Here is a 16,973-nt window from a genome sequence, read left to right on the forward strand (position 1 = left end):
TTAGGGTTAGTCTCTCCAAATTGTAGCAGTAGAAGTGCTGCTCTACTGCTGCTATTCTTGTGGAGCTTGATCCTCTTCAAATCATCAGAAGCCCACCAACTGAAGTTGGCTGCTACTGCTACTACATCTCTGAAGGGTGTGCAGGATTCTCCGAGTAGGTTAACCATTCGAAGCATTAAGCATTCGGGGCCGAGCCCGAGTGGTCCGGGACACAGATCAACGAATGTTCCATTTTCGAGACCGACTAGGGACAGGTCTGGTCCAAGCCCTGGCATAGGACATGGTTACTTCCGTGGCATGCATCACTAGTTATCATATCAGAATTGCTGGTCAATAAGCTTTTGGTCAACCTTATTATATTTTATATTTTATTAATATTTTACAGTGTTATTTAGTTTTTCTTTTAATTCAGATTTTTTTTCTTAGTAATGTCGTTTTTTTTTTTTATCATTTGTAATTTCTTTTCTTGAGAAATTTATCATTCTAGTGTTGTTCTTTACTTGATAATAATGAATTTGTAGCTTTGATTATGAATTTGTACCTTCTCTTTTTAGAAAATAATTTAAAATAGTTAATCTTAATTTTTAATTTTTTTAAAACATGTTCTAAGGTTATTATACCTATACACTTATCACTTTCATTACTTCAATTAGAAGGATATAAAGTGGTGATTTTAATTTCTAATTAATTGCCAACATTATTACAGGTTTTAAGCCAATGACTAGCTACAGTAAACCTTAAATCATTCCCTAATTATATCCCATGATTCTGCATGTGATTGAGCCCTTCACATCTTTCTTTCTTTCTTTTTTTAAACTGATTTTGAGTACAATGTTTCTTTTCTGACTTTGACATGCAAAAGTATCCATCATTTTACTTGAAGACTTTCCAAGGAAAAAGAGAAATGCAATTATGGGTGTCTTGCCTACCAAATTTCCAAAAGAGAATAACAATAAAAGTAACCAAACTTTTAATATTAATCAATAATTAAGTATTGTGAAAACTCAATTTAAAATAAGAGAAAATGATTAGACACATAACTTTTGTAGCTAATATATGGAAACCTGCCACGTGGAAGATAAAATAAGATCAAACCAAAAAATTGAAGAGCTTAGGTGTTTTTTTTTTTCTTTTTAAGAGACAAGACTGTCTACTGAGCGTATATTTAATCAATATTTTTATATTTTTATAGATTTTCTTTAAATGAATTAATTTTAATTTTTTTAAAAAATTTTAATAACTTTTACAGAATTTATAATTTTATAAACGATTTTCACAAACTTTACTTAAAAAGAATATATCTAATAAATTTAATCATTTTGCAGAGTTTATAATAAAAGTATTTATAGAGATGAGTGTCTACCAAGGGTATATTTAATTAAAGACTTTTATAGATCTTTTTTAAATAAATTATTTTTAAAAAGTTCCTCAATTTTTAATGACTTTTATAGAGTTTATAATTTTATAAATGAATTTCACAGATTTTACTTAAAAATACTTTTATAGATATTAATAGACTTTTATTAATTTTTATAGACTATTATTTATCTATTATTTAATTATTTAAAAATAAATTTAATAATTTTATTTTTATCATTTCTTTATTTTTTCATATTTACTTTAACATTATTATAGATAATATTATATACAACTCCATATACAAGTAACATATTTTATTTCATTGTTATATTTAAATCATACCAGTTTTAAATTTTTTTATCTCACAACATGAACACTATTTTTTGTCAAGAGAATAATTCTTTTTAAAAATAATTATTATATTACAATTTATCTCCAATTAAACCACCTAATTCATGTTATATTTGCTATATTTTGTTTATTACTTATTTAATAAATACTTAAACCGATAATAATCACGCTTACTAATTCTTTTGATATATACTTAAACCGACAATTACATTTACCAACAGAAAAAAATTATCCAGATAATCTTCCTAATAAAATCTAGAAGTCTATATATGGTAGGGTTGTTTGCTCAAAATAATTTATTAAATGCTTCATTTAAAATTTATATTTTTATGCGGATTCTTTTAAAATTAAATAAAAACTTTTAATTAATTTTTTGTATGTATGAGTACAAAAGGATATTATTGATTAAAAAATTTTAGCTTCTAAAGTTTCATATAATTTCTTATATATTTTAAGATGAAAAATATAGTAAAAAGAAAAAAAAAAGACAATAATGCAGAAAAATTTGACAACAAATTTTAAAAAAAAATTATTGAAATCTTGAAAAAAAGTGAAAGAAAAATCTTGAAAATTTTATTTATAACAATGCATAAAAGTCATTAAAAAAGTATATAAAAGTCCATGTCTATAAAAGTTGATAACTTTTTGAATATTAGCTTCCTTTTAAAAACTTTATAAAAATTGTAATTGAATACTCTATAATTTTTATAAAGTTTTTAAAAGTATAAATTAAATATCCTATAACTTATGAAAAGTTTTTCAAAGTTATTATTGAATACACAATGACTTTTAAAATTTATCAAAATTTAAAAAAATGTTGATTGAACAATGAAAGTCTTATTAAAGAGCATAATTGATGTGGCAACAGACAATATACTGTATGAATTTGAGCTTGTAAATCTAATAATTTTATTGCTATTACATGATATAAATTTCAAAATTTATACCACAAATCTTTGTACTTTAGTTTAGTAATGTTTTAAACTTTAGTATTTTTATGATTTTAACAAATTCATATTAGTAAAATCCTCACATTCTATATTCCAATAGGACTTTTAAAATCAAACTAAAAAGATCCTAATCTTAATGAAATTAAAATGCAGCGCATCAAAATTTTGAAATTGGAATGATAAATATGCTTAATTCGCTTAAAATCGTAAATTTTGGATGAGATTTACCCATAAAATTTATAGCCCATTCGATAAATTTTTAAAATATTATATGATTGAAATTTATAAAATTTATTTATAAATTTAGAATTTATATATTTTGGTTGAATTAAAAATTAATCTTTAGAATTTTAATAATTAAATTTTTAATATCAGTTATTGCTAATCTAAATTCTAATAAAATAAATAAATTATGCATCAGTAAGTTAATATATTTTATAAAATTAAAATATTTTTTTCAACATTATTATTTTTATTATTTATTTCAAATAAAATAAAATTGGCAAAATACATATTTATGGCCTTGAATTTTAATCATTTAATTAATTTATTTAGCTTTTTTGATTATTTTTTTATTTTTTTTGGTTGCAGTATTTTTAAAAGAAATTAAAAAAAATTATATTTTTGATATTGTTACACAGTAAAAATAAAAAAATTCACACTGTATTTCTCTTATAAAAAAATAAAAAAAAATGTTTTTATTATTTTTCCTATTTTTTTCTACAAACATCTCAGAAAAATTGGGCTTCTTAGACTTGCCTGGCTTGGTTTTCCAGTGGGCTATTTCCCAATTAGAACCCAACCCGTTAACAACATTTCACCTATCACCGGAAAACCGCCAAAAAGAACTTCCCGGTTTCATGAAACACTTCCGTACACTAGGAAACTTCAAAAGCCTGAAGAAAATGCCGGAAGTGACCTTCCCCCGCCGTGTCCTTCTCTTCCAATCTTTACTCTGCATCTCCAACCGCTGTATATTCCAATCACACTACTTCACCACCACCACCATCACACAAACTAAATCATCAACAAAAGACCAAACCAGTAAAAACAATACCAAAAACACAGGCAAGTTTTTTACTTTGCCTCCTTACACTTCAACAATTAGTGGGTCCGCTTTAGGAAAAGCTCTATCAGCAACTGCAACAGCTAAAGCATCTACCGAAACGACGGCGCTTAAATGGGTACTTAGGTGCTGCCCTGAACTACCCAGAAATCTTGTACAAAAACTATTTCGCTTAAGGCAGGTTAAAAGAGAGTTGCTTAATGTAGGTGATGGAGAAATGGAGCATAAGACTAAAAGGGTAATGATAAAGTTTTGATATTTTGTTAAGACATAACTGATGGGGAATACTCAAGTTTTTCTTTTATGATATAATTGATGGTTTTATCAGTATTATTATTTTGGTTATGAGTTCTTGAAATGATTGAAGGTGGCAGCTAAGGATCTGATGAATGTAGGAGATAGGATCTTCCTTCCTATTAGTGTTCAGGCATTGCCCTTTGAGAAACAAAAGTGCCATTGCGGTGAAAAAGAAGCGAACTTTATTCGCGGACTTGAGTTGTATAAGGTTATTAAGTTTGATTCTGTTAGTTTGAAGTTATATTAAGCTTTACAATTGCTGCAAAGGCTTGATCGGTATGTTTTTTGGGTGGTTAGGATGAGGCCATTATTGTTGTTAATAAACCTCCTGGAATGCCAGTTCAGGTGATATGCAGTTTGTATATTCCTTTCTTAATTGTTTATATTTTATTGGATGATTTTGGAGTGAAATTCTTTTTTTTCGTTTTGATATGTTTGAACAGGGTGGTATTGGTATCAAAAGTAGTTTTGATGAACTGGCTGCAAGTTGTTTAAGTTATGACTACTCAGAACCTCCTAGGCTGGTGAGTTTGTGATGATGATTTAGTAAATTTTGATTTTATACAGCCAATTCATGTTCTAAGTGTGTTTTGATTAAATAATGCCATATTTGGTGATTGTCATGTAAACAGTGGATGTTATAGAGTTGATTGTTAGGTCCTCTAAGTAACTGGATAGCAGCATTAGAAAAAGGAACAGAAAATGGTGTAGCTCTCTTTGGTATGTTAATTATGCAAATGTTTGCAGCATATATAGCCTTAAACAAATTACTTGTGGTGTTCAAATTGAATCCTAATAATTTTTCTGCAGTAATTAGTTTAATAAAGTTGGTCAGTCGCTTTCCATCAATATTCTTGTAGAATTTTCATATGCTGGGTTACATGCATGTATTTCACTCACCAAGCTTTCATTAATCAGGTTCATAGACTTGACAGAGATAGCAGTGGCATCTTGGTGATGGGAAGGACACAAACAAGCACAATGGTTCTGCATTCTGTCTTCCGAGAGAAAACTTTTGCAGCATCAAATCATGTGAGTAATTATCCACTATATTTTCTGCTTCTGCGTGATAATCCATATCTGTTCACAGGAAATATACTATTGTTGGTTATGTTAATGCTACAGGTTAACAATTATTGTCTTCTTTTTTAAGGATATTGGAGAAAGAAGAAGAATTTTGCAAAGAAAATATTGGGCACTTGTCATTGGATCTCCAAGACGTCAAAAGGGGATAATTTCAGCACCACTGGGAAAGGTGAGAATGAGCTAGATTCTTTAGACACTATATTTACATACTCTGGAATAGTCTGAAGGCTCTGTAGTTTTAATAGCACTTCTTGGAAGCGTCCTTTAAAAAATTAAGGTCTTAGTACTTTTGATGGGCATTAGTTTTGCCTGACTACTTTGAGAAATCTGCTAGTGACAACTATTATGATTTTTAGACAAAGGAGGATAAAAAGCTACAAATGATATGTTGAACTTGCTGTAATTTGGATAAGTTGGCAAGAGGTGTTCCCAGTATATTTATCCTTCAAGCTCTATTTATCCAAATTTTGTGGGATATGGTCATCTTCCTAGCTTCTTTTTGAGTATATTAAATATTTTTAGAAGTGATTTCTGTTGTTGGTGTCCAAGATTATTCTCAGATCTATTCATTTAAAGAATCTTATTGTCCTTATTATACATTTTCCTTCTATTACTAAGTTCTTCCTTATCCACCAAAGAGAAAAGGCAGATACTCTGGACAAATGCAGAGTCACTCGCATTGATAAACTCCCTAAAGTATCCAGAAATTATTAAGGGCATGAATCAAATAGAAGATAAGAAAAAAATGCATATATCTAGGTACTTTCACTAGAAATTTATCATGTGGAGAATTCTGAGTGAAAATTTACCTATTTGACCAAGAAGCTGAACTTTGAGACCATTATGATCAAATAGACTGTTCAATTGCAAAGAATGATTGTTTTGGTACCTTTATTGTATTCAAACTTAGCCCTTAGGTTTATTTTGAATGGAAATTCGATGCACATAATTGTATGTGCACGTGCATGCATACAGAGTTAGTTTATCTCTATATTTCATGTTGTCCGGGTAGTTTCTTGTGTATGAGCTCAAGCTACATGTTTGCTTTTGCAAACTGACTGAGCCATGCCCTTAACGTGGATACCAAAAAAAGAAATTCAACCTCTTTTACTTGTTTGCATAAAGGAAAACTTGAACCTTGATGGTTATGAGGAAAAGTTGTTCGCCTTAATTGATCCTCATAGTCAATGTGCCATGTTATACATTTTAACTGTTTATCTTTTCATCAAGGCATTTGTGTCTTTCACTAGATGTCTTCATTAATAAAATCTTGTGGCAGATGATTAATGTGTTAAAATTTCTTAGATCATCTATTAGTCACTAGTTTTCCATGGCATTCCTAGGAACTATCTTACCTATATAATTGCGGAAGAGATCCTTTTTGTTGATATGTGCAAATAGTCTCTTAATAATCATGAAATTATCATCATGACCTCGTTTTCTTCAGTATAAACAGTTAGTAAGTCAGTATATGCTCATGTTGGTAGACAACTCAATTTAGGAGGCTTAATCCTATAGAACCAAGACATATATTGCCTATACTGTTATGTTTAATACAGCATCTAATAACCTCATTACAAGGATGTTTCTGTGATGGGCTTTGGTATGGCCTAGATGCAGCATGACAATTTTCTATCTCTTGAACAAAGTAATGCCTGAAGGATTTTGCTTGTTCATTTTCCTTCAAAATTTGTTGCTATGATCATGCTGAAAAAATTTGGGTTTTGATTGCTTTCAGGTGGTGGTGGATGATGGTAAATCTGATCGAATAACAGTGGTTGAGAATGCGGAGAGCACATCTTTTCAGCATGCAGTAACACAGTATAGAGTAATGGAATCATCTCATGGTTAGCATTCAATTCCTTTGCAACACATATTACACATTTATCTATAGTTTAAGCCCAGAGATAAAGTTAATAACTAAATAAGACTTATGTCTTCAAACTACTCTTTAAGTAGCCACACTATGGTTAGCTGGAAGCTCAGTATGTCTTTGTTTGCAATAATTTTGCTCCATTAACAGTCTATTACCTAGGCATTTTTTTCCATTCAGCCTTAGACTAACTGTAAATAAATGATACGCAACAATGTTTTGAACCATGCAGAGTGTTTGGTTGTTAAGATACAAATTGTTGTACATTGTAGTTTTTGCCTTATAATGATATCTACGGCTTAATGCAGGCTACGCATGGTTAGAATTGTCGCCTATCACCGGTAGAAAACATCAGGTATGAAACAGAACAAAATGGTTTTGTGGCTATTCTGTTGTCTATAATCTCTTGGTCATTTTATTCCTGCTGCCCTACTTGTACAAACAGCTGCGTGTACACTGTGCTGAAGTATTGGGGACGCCAATAGTTGGGGATTACAAATATGGGTGGCAAGTTCACAGGAAGTGGAAACAGTTGCCTTTTCCTAATCTTGAGAAAATCTCAAATGAGAATGCGCTCTGTAAAAAGATACTTCCTTTTGGTATTGATCTCGAAAGTGGTAGCATCTCCGAAAAGCACCCTCGTCTACATCTTCACTGTAAGCAAATGGTTTTGCCTGATGTATCTCAAGCTCTGCGAGGTGTGCAAACATCATCAAACTATGATTTTTCAGATCTGAAAAGCATTGAATTGGATGCTCCCTTGCCTTCCTACATGCAAAGAAGCTGGGATATTTTGAATTCCTGAACTAGTTATCTTGCAAGCTTTGGAGATTTCAAATCTTTCACGATAGATAAATGCTTAGGCAACACAATGAAATGAGTAGGGTAATTTCCCTAGCTATCTTCTTAATTAATTGTTGAACCTGGCACCCTTGGTTTAGGGTTCTCCTAACAGCCCTCTAAGCACTCGAGGTCAGTTGCAAGAGCTGAGAGATTAACATCAGGACTCAAATTTCCCTTGTGACTTCTGAAAGCAGATATTGACGTGAATGGAACGAAGAAACTAGAATAATTAGCAAGTTCTGAAAAGAATTTAAATGTTATGGCATTAACATTACATCCACGGGTTACATTCTTTCTCAGAAAGAGTCTGGAATAGTACAGAGATTTCACGAGGGGTATCAGACAACCAAGTAGCCCTTTGAGATCACGGTGAAGAAGGCGCAAAAAACCTTTTGTATTGCATACAGTTATGCATTCAGGAAATTCTGCTATTGGAGTGTTAATTGGTTCGCCTTCCTCAGAATATGCATTACTAGAGCGAGGTTGTATTTGTTTAATTATTTCAAATTTCAGCATGAGTTTGGCAAGCGTATCTTGATTCCACTTTTTTAGCAAGTCTGTTATTGTCCATTTGAGAAGTTTCATTGATTTGATTAAGCATACCAGCAGAGCCGCGCACGTCTGGCACGTCTTTTGTATATTTTCCTAATCATTTGAGGTTGGCAAGGATGCTGAAATCTTAAAGTAGAAGGGGTAGTAGCCAGTTAGTCACCGTCACTTCTAAATTCTTCGTTATCAACCACTAATGAAATCTGGAAAATTTATTCTTTTAAAGCAATTTCCATTTTAGAAATCAAATCCTGTAAATTTCTTGTATGATGAGTTTCACATTGTGGTCCATTAAGCAAGAAAATTCCATCAAATCTATGTTGAGAAGTCGTTGTTTTCAATTTATAAGACATTTCATGTGATATTTATGTAATTGTATTAAAATTTTAATATTTATAAAAGTTTTATCCAATACACTTTAGATTAATGTTAGATGTAGGTATATTAAAAGATGGTAAATATCTTTTCTAACTTAACTAAGGTTTTAAATTTGAAATTTAGATATACAACAGCATTAGAATTTTAGCATCCGTAAAAGTCTTATTCGATATACTTTATATCAACTCTAGATGTATGTATATTAAAAAATAAAAAAATGCCTTAGTTCACTCTATACAAGCAAAACATTTGATAAAGCCAAATTTTTTGTGATTTTATTTAAAGAATTCTTATTATTTGTTCATCTTGTCGCATTAATAATGCATATAATGGATCAAGTTTTGCATATTAAGGCTATATTTGGTATGATGTAACTACTACATACATATATCATTACTTTGTTTGGCTATTAAATTTTTTTTTATGTAATATAGTAACAATTACACTATATAATTAATTATTCTTAATTTAATATAATGCTCAATACACATAAAATTTATGTAATTATAATTATTTATAATATTTATTTTATTTTATTATTTTTATCAATATAATTTAAATACATCCAACCACCACCGTCCATTGATCGATGATCGGATTCCGGCAACCGACGACCAAATTTCAGCAACTTGTGATCCGATTTTGACGACTAGTGATCATATTTTAATTATTAATGATTCAATTTCGACGACTGAATTTAAAAACTGATAATATTTTTAAAAATTAATAATTTTAATATTATTTTTAAATAATTCATTTTAATATTTTATTTTTATACTAACTATTATAAAATAAAAATTATAATTACATTACATTTATTTATTTTTTGTTATAACCAAGCATAATAATGGAATGCTCGTTTACTTAATTGATTACATTACAAGGTCTACCAAATATTGTTAAGTTGATTATTTATGGTAGGAAGCTTGACTTTTTAACTATACCAACTAAGTGATCCTATCACAGAGATAAAAGAAGGATCCTATATAAGTAGTCATTTAAAAGAGCTCTACCGAATATGTACATCTAATCTGAGTAAAGTGGTGGAGCAGAAAACTTGTTAAATTGATGACATTATAGTCACATTTTAACTGCCATTACTTTGGAATTGTTTAACCTAATTCATTGGTACATGTCTGTGTCTCTGAATACCCATTTCATTTTGTGCAATAAATCATGTGGTAGTTAATCTTGTCATTTTATGGGGATGGAATGGCAGAGATTTCCATTTGGTGTTACAAGTATGAAAAGAATCTGTATTTTCAAAAGGGTCATGTATCAGTTTAAGCTTTTTGTTGACATCCTCTCAATAATAGATTGTCATCGTACTAATAGTGGTTGCCAAATACTTGAGGGACATGATGATTTCTTGAATCTTGATTGCGATTGAGCACCGCATAAAAATAAGGTTACACACATATGGGTTCCACCCACAATGCTCGAAATAAATCATCCCACACAATATATTATCTCAGCTGTAACCATCACCAGTCGTGTTTTTTAAGATTTTTTCTATTCTTCCATTACATGACTCTCGTATTTATAGCGAACATAAGAAAATAATTATTCTTTTTTATATAATTTGTGATTCCTTAGATTTTTTTGTTAATAAATAATTATGAAATTATGTAAATTTTCGTTGAATTAAAAAGAAATTTAATATAATTTTAGAAATATAATTTTTACATCTCAAGTGATAAGAACGTATGTTTTTTAAGCGACGTTTTAAATTTAAAATTCTTTTTTTCACTATGAAAAATGAATATCTAATTCTATGCATATAAAATCAAATTAATTGAGTTTATAGATAACATATTAAATCATAGTTTATTTTGATTTTTTTTTTTTAAATTTTCTTTTTTAGAATTTTGCTTACTCTTGATGTTTAACATTTTATTTGTTATCCTAATCCTTAATGTTATATACATCAGCTGTAGAAAATGAATGCATTATTATTGTCATCATCTGTCATAACAACCAAAAGCATTTACAGCAGTAAAATGAATGATGGGTTTGCTTCTGAAAGTGTTTTCTTTTTCAAATCTTTTATTAATAAGGAAACACTTCCAAAATAATTTATAAAGAAACCAAGACTATCATTTATCTGAAACAACAAGCAATTTTGCTATCATGCTTGTCTTACTATCAAACAATATTATATAAATGATAAAAAAACAAAATGATTTATATTCTCTATTTCTATTTCATGCTAACTATTTGAAAATAGATTATGTATTATAAAAAATATATAATATAATTTATCTGATTTTTCTATAATTAAATATCTTTTAATTTAAATAAACTATTGAAAACAATAATTAGTATAAACTGAAGAAAATATTTAATAATAGAAAAATTTTAAAATTTTAAATTAATATTTTTTTTATCCATCATTTATTAATATTAATAAAAATTTATTATCCACATCTAGTCCACAGCACATTTAAAGAAAGAAAAAAAAAAAAAAAAGGGAATATAAAAGGACCCACATCATCTTCCATGATTTTCTGCTACTGTCCAGCCAATATTGTTGACATTTTCTTAAAGAACAAGTCTTCATTTTCTCTGTCTTTCTCTTTTTTCTCTTTTTGTTTCACTAAGGCAAAGGATTTTGATTGCTTGAATTGCTTATTGCACTTTTACATTTATTTATTTATTTTGGGACTAAACTTTATTGTTAAAAATGACCTGCTTTATTATTTCTTTTGGAAAAATGCTAATACTAACTTTTAAAATTTAATTTAGGAGTTGGTAGAGAACTGTTGTCACAACTTTAAATGAAAGTGCCATCTAAAAAAAAAAACACAAGTAGATAATCAACTATTTTATTCAATAAAAATAAACAAAAAAAATATAAATTGTAAAGTATAAAGCCTTTTAATATTTTAATTTTTTATTTAAAAAGTATAAATTCTTTTTAAAAAAGACAGGGTAATGAAATGGGTAGAAGAATTTTTAAATTATCACTGTATTATGTAGATTTTTAAATTTTAAAAATAGAAAAAAAAGATTACTCTAAAAATAAGTTCAGAATTTAAAATATCTTAGATTTTAAATATGGACATTTTTTTATTTTATTAAAAATTATATTTAAATATTTATTTTATTTAATATATATTTTTAATCTATTCATGCTTTGTTTGCTCTAATAATAATACTTTATTTTTTATAAACAAAATACAATTTAAATTTGAGGTGTTTGCCATAAAATTGTACTTCTTATATTTCTTTTATTTTAAACCAATATTACATTAGTAAATTCTTTAATATAATATTAGTATAATTATATAACATGGCATAACAATTTGTAGAGATTACTAAATTATAATGATATAACAATTTGTAAAGATACTGAATTATAATAATTACCAGTTAGTCTATTTTTTTATGTAATATTTATTAAAATACTTTATATTCAATTAAAACTTTCAGTATTTTCTAATTTATCCATAAATTAGTACCCCCAACAACTATTATCTAAATTATGTGACTTTCCTTTGGTAAACATAAAATAAAGAATAAAGAATAACTAAAAAGTTTGAATTGTGACATGGGGATGACACACATCTGAAGTTGTCATATGCTTTTGCTTTTGTTTTTGTCAAATAATTGGTCCACTATTGCACCACACTTGATTTTGTTATTGTTAGACTACTAAAAGCATTCCTAATTTCTCAAATAGCATATGTGGTATAACAAAAGATATGTATTTAAAACTATTTAAAATTTAATTTTTTATTTCTTTTTCAATTTATATCCAATAGAAATATATAATTAAAAATACTAATTAATAAAATATAAAATTTATAACATATTTACTAAAAGAAAAATAAAAATGAAATATTAAAAATATTAACTCTTGAAATGTATAATGAAAAATGTATTAGACTATAAGATAATTCTCAATCACTGATTAGCATCTCCCGACGTCATTTACTTAATTTAAGAAACAAGAATGAGTGTGTCTAATAATATTTTTTATTTTAAAGAACATAATTTTTATAACATTAATAATTTTTATTTTTTTTATTTATATAATATTAGTAATTTTTATTTTTTCTTTTTATTTTTATCAATATAATAAATATTAATTAAATTAAATGTATAAAGTTTATAATATATTTATTAAATATAGAATATTCTTTATATTTAGAGAGATAAATTGACTCTTTATTTTATATTTAAAAAATAGAGAGTTTATTAAAGTATTATTTTATATTATAACTTTTTAAAAATAAAAATACATATCTACATTAAAAAATCAACCATATTAAGATTGGTAGAGTTAAAAGATAAATAAGTATAAAATCATATAAAAATAATAATACAATACAATTAAATTGCTTTAAATCTTTTTGAAAATGTAGCCGGGAATCAATTGAAATGGAGAGAGTAAAAAATCAATTTAATGGGTTTCCTAATCCATCAACTTAATTATTGAACAATATTAACCAAAATGTGGATTCCAAATCCATATAATCACATTAACAAGAAATGACGTGTCTTAATCAGAAAAGAAGAAGTGAAAGTGGTAATGGAAGCACAGGATAATCCACCCAACCCAATTTCACCAACTACACGCCACAGGAGCCATTGCTGAGATGTCCATCTTTCCTGGCGATTGTCAGGCAAGCTTTTGCTTTCTTATGCCTAATTTCCTATCACTCTCTTATTGTCCTTTTTTCTCTATATATACCCTTGTATAGTTCCCATTTCTTTTCTTGCTTTCCACATAGCTATCTTCTTTCCCGTCTTTTCTTTTTCTTTATCTTTCTCTCATTTCTATACAGACAGAGAAAAATAAATAAATAAATAAATAAAGAATGGGCAGTCTTGAAACAGAGAGAACTATTGTTGGATGGGCTGCAAGAGACCCTTCTGGTATTCTTTCTCCTTATACATATACTCTCAGGTTAGTATTTCTAGAATGTTGATCACTCGTCATTTTGAAGCTTTAATCTTGTTCTTTTACTTTTTTTCAGTTTTTAGGTTCTTGAAACATTTGTGCTAGTAGTCTAATGCTTATTTATTCTTTTCTTTTGGTTCTTTTTATTTTTAATGCAGAAACACAGGATCAGAGGATGTTGTATTGAAGGTTATTTATTGTGGAATTTGCCATACTGATCTTCATCAAGCCAAAAATGATCTTGGCATGTCACGCTACCCTATGGTTCCTGGGTACTAACTTAACTTTCATAAATTCCCCTTCTTTACTTTGATTTCTTTTTCTTCACCCGTCACACTTCTTTGGTATTTCTATTTCTTATAACTGAATTGTATGTATTTATTTTTCAAATATATGCAGCCATGAAGTGGTGGGTGAGGTGGTCGAGGTTGGATCAGGAGTGACCAAGTTTAGAGTAGGAGATACAGTTGGTGTTGGGGTTCTTGTTGGATGCTGCAGGAATTGCATGCCATGCAATAAAGATATTGAGCAATACTGCAACAAGAAAATCTGGTCCTATAATGATGTCTATTCTGATGGCAAACCTACTCAAGGGGGTTTTGCTCAATCCATGGTTGTTGATCAAAAGTAATTCACTTTCTTGCATTAGAAAGAAAATCCACATCCAAAAAGTTGTGGTTTTGCGTCTTCCAATTGATTAAATAACGAAAAAGTTTGAATCTTTTTTCTGCTTCTGTACTTCTTGCAGGTTTGTGGTGAAAATACCAGATGGGATGGCACCAGAACAGGCAGCACCTTTATTGTGTGCTGGGGTGACAGTTTATAGCCCACTTAGTCACTTTGGTTTGAAGAAAAGTGGGCTAAGAGGAGGAATACTAGGACTTGGAGGAGTAGGACATATGGGGGTTAAGATAGCAAAGGCAATGGGGCATCATGTGACTGTGATTAGCTCTTCAGATAAGAAGAGAGTTGAGGCTTTAGATCATCTTGGAGCTGATGAATATTTAGTTAGCTCAGATGAAACTAGCATGCAACAAGCTACTGACTCTCTTGATTATATAATTGATACTGTGCCTGCTAATCATCCTCTTGAACCTTACCTTTCATTGTTGAAACTTGATGGGAAATTGATCTTGTTGGGTGTTATTAACACCCCATTGCAGTTTGTTTCTCCTATGCTCATGCTTGGTGAGTCTCTCTCTCTGTCTAATTGCAAATTTAAAGTTAAACTCAAAAGATTGATGTGTGCTTGTTAAATGTTACGTGTTTGAATTTTTGCTGTGGCTTGTAGAAATCATTTTTAGATGTCTGGCTTCCAATTTTAGGTCTTTCTTTCTTCATTTGTTCCTGACTGTAAATTTACTATTAGGTTTAGACCAAAGAAAAAGGGAACATTACCTATTTACCTCTTAAAATGCATGGTGATGTGTGTATGGAAATGTCCAATGCATACTCAAAATCTATTAGATTTATATTTTAATTTTTAAGAAATTGAGCGGGACTAGAACATGCATTTTGGGGTAGAACATGAACATAGTTTCTATTTATTAATTCGAATTTCAGTCGAAGCCAGATAATTAAAGAAAAAGAAAGAAAAATCTAAATTCATACTCTCTGATATCTGACCATGAATTTTCTGTTTTACTTGGCATAATTTTGTCAGGGAGAAAGATAATCTCAGGAAGTTTCATAGGAAGCATTAAAGAAACAGAGGAAATGCTGGAGTTCTGCAAAGAAAATGGATTGACCTCAATGATCGAAGTTATCAAAATGGATTATGTAAACACAGCTTTCGAAAGGCTCGAGAAAAATGATGTCAGATATAGGTTTGTTGTGGATGTTGCAGGCAGCAAGCTTGAACCATGAAACTAACAAGTGACAGAACAATAAAAAACCAAAATCCAGATATAAAAAATGGGTTTTCAAGTTATCTATGTTCTGGTAATAAAAGAAGAAGGTGAGATGTTCTTCTTATTAAAGATTGTTGATGGGTATGTTTTCTTTTCTTTCTTTTTTTTTCTTTTTCTATGGTAATCTGATTCAGTGCAGTGGGGTTGTGGTTATCTTTTTCTTTTTGTTATTTACCGGAGACTGTCTTCTTGACAATGAAAGATACCAAACTTTGCAGGAAATTTTTTGTGGTGTAAGGAAGCCTATATAAATTATGAATGAATGTTGAGAATATTTTATTTCTACTGTGTGCAATGAAATTTAGTTTTATGAATTTGGTATGCTGTTCCCATTTCTATGAAGAACACAAAAACGAACACGGGCAAGGTAAACGGGCCAACCTTGTACTCTCTCATCGATTCCATGTCCTGCCAAATTCATGTCTGGTTACATCTGTTGCCTTGTCTCTTTCAAGTGATTAACCTTGTTTTTGGGCTAAAAGCTTACATGAAAGAATTTGTTTTTATAATTTCTCTCCCCTGTAGAATGTAGTTTAGTTGGTAGTTGGTAGTAACAACTGCCCTAATTTTAAATTAGAAACCCTCAGGTACCAACCAAACTTATTGTATAAGCCCTTTTATTCCAATCTCCCAATCTTTGAGTACTTTGCCATTATAAAAAATAATGAAAAGAAAAAAAAAAGTGCCTAAAGCAATCATATTGTTAGATTAAGCTTTCTAAAGTTTTTATTTCAGGAGTACTTGGCGATTGACATGCTCATAAAATTACCCAACATTCTGAAAATTCTGTTATTCAAGAAATTTAACAAGAACAGTCAGAAGTTTAGGACAAATCTTTGCGATGTTTGTCTGACTTGAGATAAGAATCTTTCTAAATCCTATGAGCATAACCAAGAATTTCTTGCACTCTATGCTAATGAAACCTTCTCCTAGTCCGCAAGCATTGAGTAAGTCTTTGTAGCCCTCGTTAAACTGGAAATGTCATACATCTATGGTTAATTATTGAAGATTTTGAACAACCCTCAAGCAAGTCAACTGAATTGAAATCTCTGAGTTAGATTGTAATGTTTCAAACCAAACTAAAAGACAAGACAGTCAAAACAAGCATTGAGAAATCAACATCCCCAACTACCTCAAAGTGTTCTTTGTAACAAGGTCATTAGTTGTCCGCTTAATGGAAGTCAAATACCCACCAAAACCCATGAAAGTGCAACACTAAAATATTAGACCAGAAATTATTAAACTACATGAAAATACATGGGTATATGGCCCTGTGAACTATTTGTAAAAGTAAGACTTGTATCAAAATCATGAAAGAAACCTCAACCAAATCACATTAAATAATTATTAGATAAAGTCTCATTTGGTTGAATGGATTCAGAGTTGTTTTCATACAAGATGTCTC

The 16,973-nt window shown here is 29.2% G+C and overlaps 2 protein-coding genes across 2 annotated transcripts; both read left to right on the forward strand.

The window, feature by feature from the left end:
* The first annotated feature begins 3,308 nt into the window (after nucleotides 1-3,308).
* LOC8288113 (RNA pseudouridine synthase 4, mitochondrial) lies at nucleotides 3,309-8,430 on the forward strand. Its single transcript, XM_002518628.4, has 9 exons — nucleotides 3,309-3,964; nucleotides 4,094-4,231; nucleotides 4,321-4,368; nucleotides 4,467-4,547; nucleotides 4,942-5,055; nucleotides 5,177-5,278; nucleotides 6,848-6,956; nucleotides 7,291-7,337; nucleotides 7,428-8,430. Exons 1-9 carry the CDS (start codon nucleotides 3,353-3,355, stop codon nucleotides 7,785-7,787), a joined length of 1,611 nt encoding a protein of 536 aa, XP_002518674.3. The 5' UTR covers nucleotides 3,309-3,352; the 3' UTR covers nucleotides 7,788-8,430.
* A 5,026-nt stretch (nucleotides 8,431-13,456) lies between these two features.
* LOC8288114 (probable cinnamyl alcohol dehydrogenase 1) lies at nucleotides 13,457-15,853 on the forward strand. Its single transcript, XM_002518629.3, has 5 exons — nucleotides 13,457-13,664; nucleotides 13,817-13,930; nucleotides 14,058-14,285; nucleotides 14,407-14,846; nucleotides 15,322-15,853. Exons 1-5 carry the CDS (start codon nucleotides 13,576-13,578, stop codon nucleotides 15,522-15,524), a joined length of 1,074 nt encoding a protein of 357 aa, XP_002518675.1. The 5' UTR covers nucleotides 13,457-13,575; the 3' UTR covers nucleotides 15,525-15,853.
* Nucleotides 15,854-16,973: the final 1,120 nt, after the last annotated feature.

This window comes from Ricinus communis, chromosome 6 (genome assembly GCF_019578655.1).
Source record: "Ricinus communis isolate WT05 ecotype wild-type chromosome 6, ASM1957865v1, whole genome shotgun sequence".
NCBI classification, from domain to species: domain Eukaryota; kingdom Viridiplantae; phylum Streptophyta; class Magnoliopsida; order Malpighiales; family Euphorbiaceae; genus Ricinus; species Ricinus communis.

What these genes read in the sequence shown, in the direction of transcription:
- LOC8288114 (XM_002518629.3), top strand. Translation starts at nt 13,576, where the DNA reads ATGGGCAGTCTTGAAACAGAGAGAACTATTGTTGGATGGGCTGCAAGA. An exon ending in CCTTATACATATACTCTCAG is followed by an intron (nt 13,665 to 13,816) that starts GTTAGTATTTCT and finishes TTTTTAATGCAG; the next exon opens with AAACACAGGATCAGAGGATG. An exon ending in CGCTACCCTATGGTTCCTGG is followed by an intron (nt 13,931 to 14,057) that starts GTACTAACTTAA and finishes AAATATATGCAG; the next exon opens with CCATGAAGTGGTGGGTGAGG.
- LOC8288113 (XM_002518628.4), top strand. Translation starts at nt 3,353, where the DNA reads ATGTTTTTATTATTTTTCCTATTTTTTTCTACAAACATCTCAGAAAAA. An exon ending in CTTTTGCAGCATCAAATCAT is followed by an intron (nt 5,056 to 5,176) that starts GTGAGTAATTAT and finishes TTCTTTTTTAAG; the next exon opens with GATATTGGAGAAAGAAGAAG. An exon ending in TCACCGGTAGAAAACATCAG is followed by an intron (nt 7,338 to 7,427) that starts GTATGAAACAGA and finishes TTGTACAAACAG; the next exon opens with CTGCGTGTACACTGTGCTGA.